General features: G+C 41.9%; 1 protein-coding gene across 4 annotated transcripts in view; it reads right to left on the bottom strand.

Moving 5' to 3' along the window:
• SLC15A2 (solute carrier family 15 (oligopeptide transporter), member 2) overlaps nt 1-3,111 on the bottom strand; it is a 51,263-nt gene that overhangs the window by 12,453 nt on the left and 35,699 nt on the right. For all 4 annotated transcript variants that reach the window (XM_006869351.1, XM_006869352.1, XM_006869349.1 and 1 more), the window contains one exon: nt 1,393-1,474. In XM_006869351.1, coding sequence (XP_006869413.1) covers nt 1,393-1,474 — 82 coding nt within the window. The remainder of the gene's footprint in view (nt 1-1,392; nt 1,475-3,111) is intronic.

Raw genomic sequence — 3,111 nt, 5'->3', positions numbered from 1 at the left:
AGGGTTTCCGAGGCTGTAAATCTTTATGGGAGCAGAAAGCCTCATCTTTCTCCCGCGGAACAGCTGGTAGTTTCGAACTGCTGACTGTGAGATTAGCAGCCCGATTCGTAACTATTATGCTACCTGTCAAAAGATATTTGTTGAATAACTAACAAGTTGTCACTTAAGTTTGTGATACCAAAGAGATGACTAGATATCATAGATATTGGGGTTTGGGGATTCTCTGATATTATACTAGAAATCTCTTAGGTGAGAGGCTCATTTTGCATTAAAATGCTACCCTTTGATCTATTTATTATCATAAATACTTGTTGCTATTAAGTGCCGTGTAGAGTCAGTTCTGACTCATAATAGCCCTGCATGGGATTTCTGAGGCTTTAAATCTTTGCTGCTGCAGAAAGTTGCTGCTCCTGTGGAGCAGTCAACCTTGTGTTTTGCAGTCCAGTGCTTATCTTCTGGAACCATCAAGCTCCCCCAAATACTTATTAAGCACCTGTTATCAGTACTGGACTACAAACTGCAAGGTTAGTGGTTCAAACCTATGAACTGTTCCTTGGAAACCCTACACAGGGTCGCTGAGTCAGAACCAAATCAATGGCACTTAAGCACAACAACCACTTAGTGTAGGGGGAAGTGATAGTTCAGTGGTAAAATTCTCACCTTCTATGCAGGACTGTGCTGTGACTCTGTAAGATAACCACTGGACTTTGATCTACAAGATTGGTGGTTCGAGCCCACTAGCAGCTTCCCAGGAGAAAGATGAGGCTTTTTGCTCCCATAAAAATTTTAAAAGCCTCAGAAACCTTATACAGGATGACTATAACTCAGAACTGGCTCTACAGCCCTTAACAACACGCAGGAGAGACCTGGTCTATGCTCCTCAAGCACAATCACTACTTGTTTGTCCGTGGAGGCTCATATGTATCCATGATGCTGAACAGGTTTCAGTGGTTCTTCCAAACTCAGGCAGAGTAGGAAGAAAGGCCTGGTAATCTAATTCCAAAAACCAGTCAGTGAAAATTCTGATCACAGTGGTCCAACTCTGCTTGTGCATGGGGTCACCATGAGTCTAGACTGACTAGACAACAGCTAACAACAATAACCTATAACAGATATTGTGTTAAATTCCAGGGGCTCCTGGGAGACCTAAAAAGAGTTGGGTTAACCAAAAAGTTGTTGATTGGAGTCCACCCAGCAGTCCCCGAAAGGAAAACTTAGCGATCTGCTTCTAAAAGGTCACAGTCATGAAAACCTTTTGGAACATTAGTTGCACTGGTACACTCATTTCGGAGTTGCCAGAAGATTGCCAGAAGTCAAGATTGAGCAAGACAGAAGGATGAACACGACAGATATGGCCCCGTTCACATAGAATTTAAGATGAAGTGTACTCACATTTATTTTTATCTCTATGACTGCAGCAACTGCAAATGCCAGGCATGCTAGGATCATACCAACAGCCATTTTCCTAATTGATCTGCAGAAGAAAGGAAAAGACAATTATATCCAAACTTTATAAAGGATAAGATAAAAACTCCTTGTTGTTAAGTACTTTTGAGTCAATTCTGACTCATAGCGACCTTGTAAAGGGTTTCTGAGAGTAGTTGGTGGGTTTGAATCCCTGACCTTGTGGTTAGCAGTACAGTGCTTATCCTACAGTACCACACCAGCACTCCTTAGCCAACTTTTAAAGATCTTTCCTGATTTGGTCCCAATTCCTTTTCAAAGTATTTCCTAGGGCGCCCCTTCACACATCATTTTTCCCTTTACTTGAAATAGTCATCATTGAAATTTACTGCTTCTTCTCACTTCTACCTTTGCCTCTTATGGTCTTTCAATCTATTATATTGGAGTCCTTCTGTGGTGCTGTGGGATAAAGCACTGGACCGCAAGGTGGGTTTGAACCACAAGGTCAGTGGTTCAAACTCACCAGTCACTCCTCAGAAACCCAATACAGGGTCACTATGAGTCAGAACGAACTGAACGGCACTTAACAACAGCAGGTGATGTTTAACAAACTTTGCATGGGTTACCTCATCTTCTATTGTTCAGAAATCTTTTCTGGCTTAGTCAGCCGGAAGGACTTTTCATTGTCTAAACCTCCCTGGCACTTCAATTTTCCCGTCTTATTTATTTACTTTGCGAAATAGTTATACATGTATATGCTCTAGCTCCCTTACCAACCAGTAATCTCCTGGTGGTGGTGGTGGTGTTGTGCCATGAAGCCAGTTCTGACCCATAGCAACCCTGTATAGGGTTTCCAGGGCTATAAATCTTTATGGGAGCAGAAAGCCTCATCTTGCTCTTGCAGAATGGCTGGTAGTTTAGCACTGCTGACCTTGAGGTTTGCAGTCCTACTTGTAAGCACTACACTATCAGAGCTCTTTAGTAAGCTCCTAGAGGTTGAGATTTGTGCTTGATTTACACTGACATGGCACTTGGTGCTGAATTGAATAACATCTGTTCAATGAGTTGAGTAAATGACAAAAGGCCATTTGAATATTATAAAATGGTCATTGAATGGAAATTATTATTATGTTAGTGAGGAGAGGAGACTTGAAAACACTTCTCTGAAAAATTTTACAAAACATAACACTTGTATTGAGAATGAAGACAAAGCAGTAACTGGAAATAATTCTACCCCCATTTCTACAGGACCCCTATTTGTTTCATAGGAACAGTAGGAGATTGAAAGGGATTACTTATCCATAAGGGCTCCTGGTGTGGTGCTGCAGGATAGTACACTGGACTTTGCAGTCAGTTTGAACTGTGAGGTATGCAATTCAAACCCACCAGGCATTACTCAGAAATCCTATATAAGGTCCCTATGAGTCGTTAAGTGAACTCCTCAGTGGCACTTAATGACAATTGTCATCAAGGCTTTTTAAAGAGGTAGCATTAGGGAACAAAGTGAAATGTTGATTTAGGATTCTAATCTCACATACTTTTGGCTTTCCATGATGCTTAGAACTACCCTCTCAACATCACACAGTTAAATCTGCAGGAATGACTTGTTGTTGTCAGGTGCCATCGAGTCGGAACCGACTCATAACGACCCCATGCACAGCAGAACGAAACAATGTTCGATCCTGGGCCAACCTCACCACCGCTGCC

This window comes from Chrysochloris asiatica, unplaced genomic scaffold, assembly GCF_000296735.1.
Source record: "Chrysochloris asiatica unplaced genomic scaffold, ChrAsi1.0 scaffold00130, whole genome shotgun sequence".
NCBI classification, from domain to species: domain Eukaryota; kingdom Metazoa; phylum Chordata; class Mammalia; order Afrosoricida; family Chrysochloridae; genus Chrysochloris; species Chrysochloris asiatica.
The sequence above is the reverse complement of the archived record's forward strand: the minus strand, read 5'-3'. Positions and strand labels throughout refer to the sequence as shown.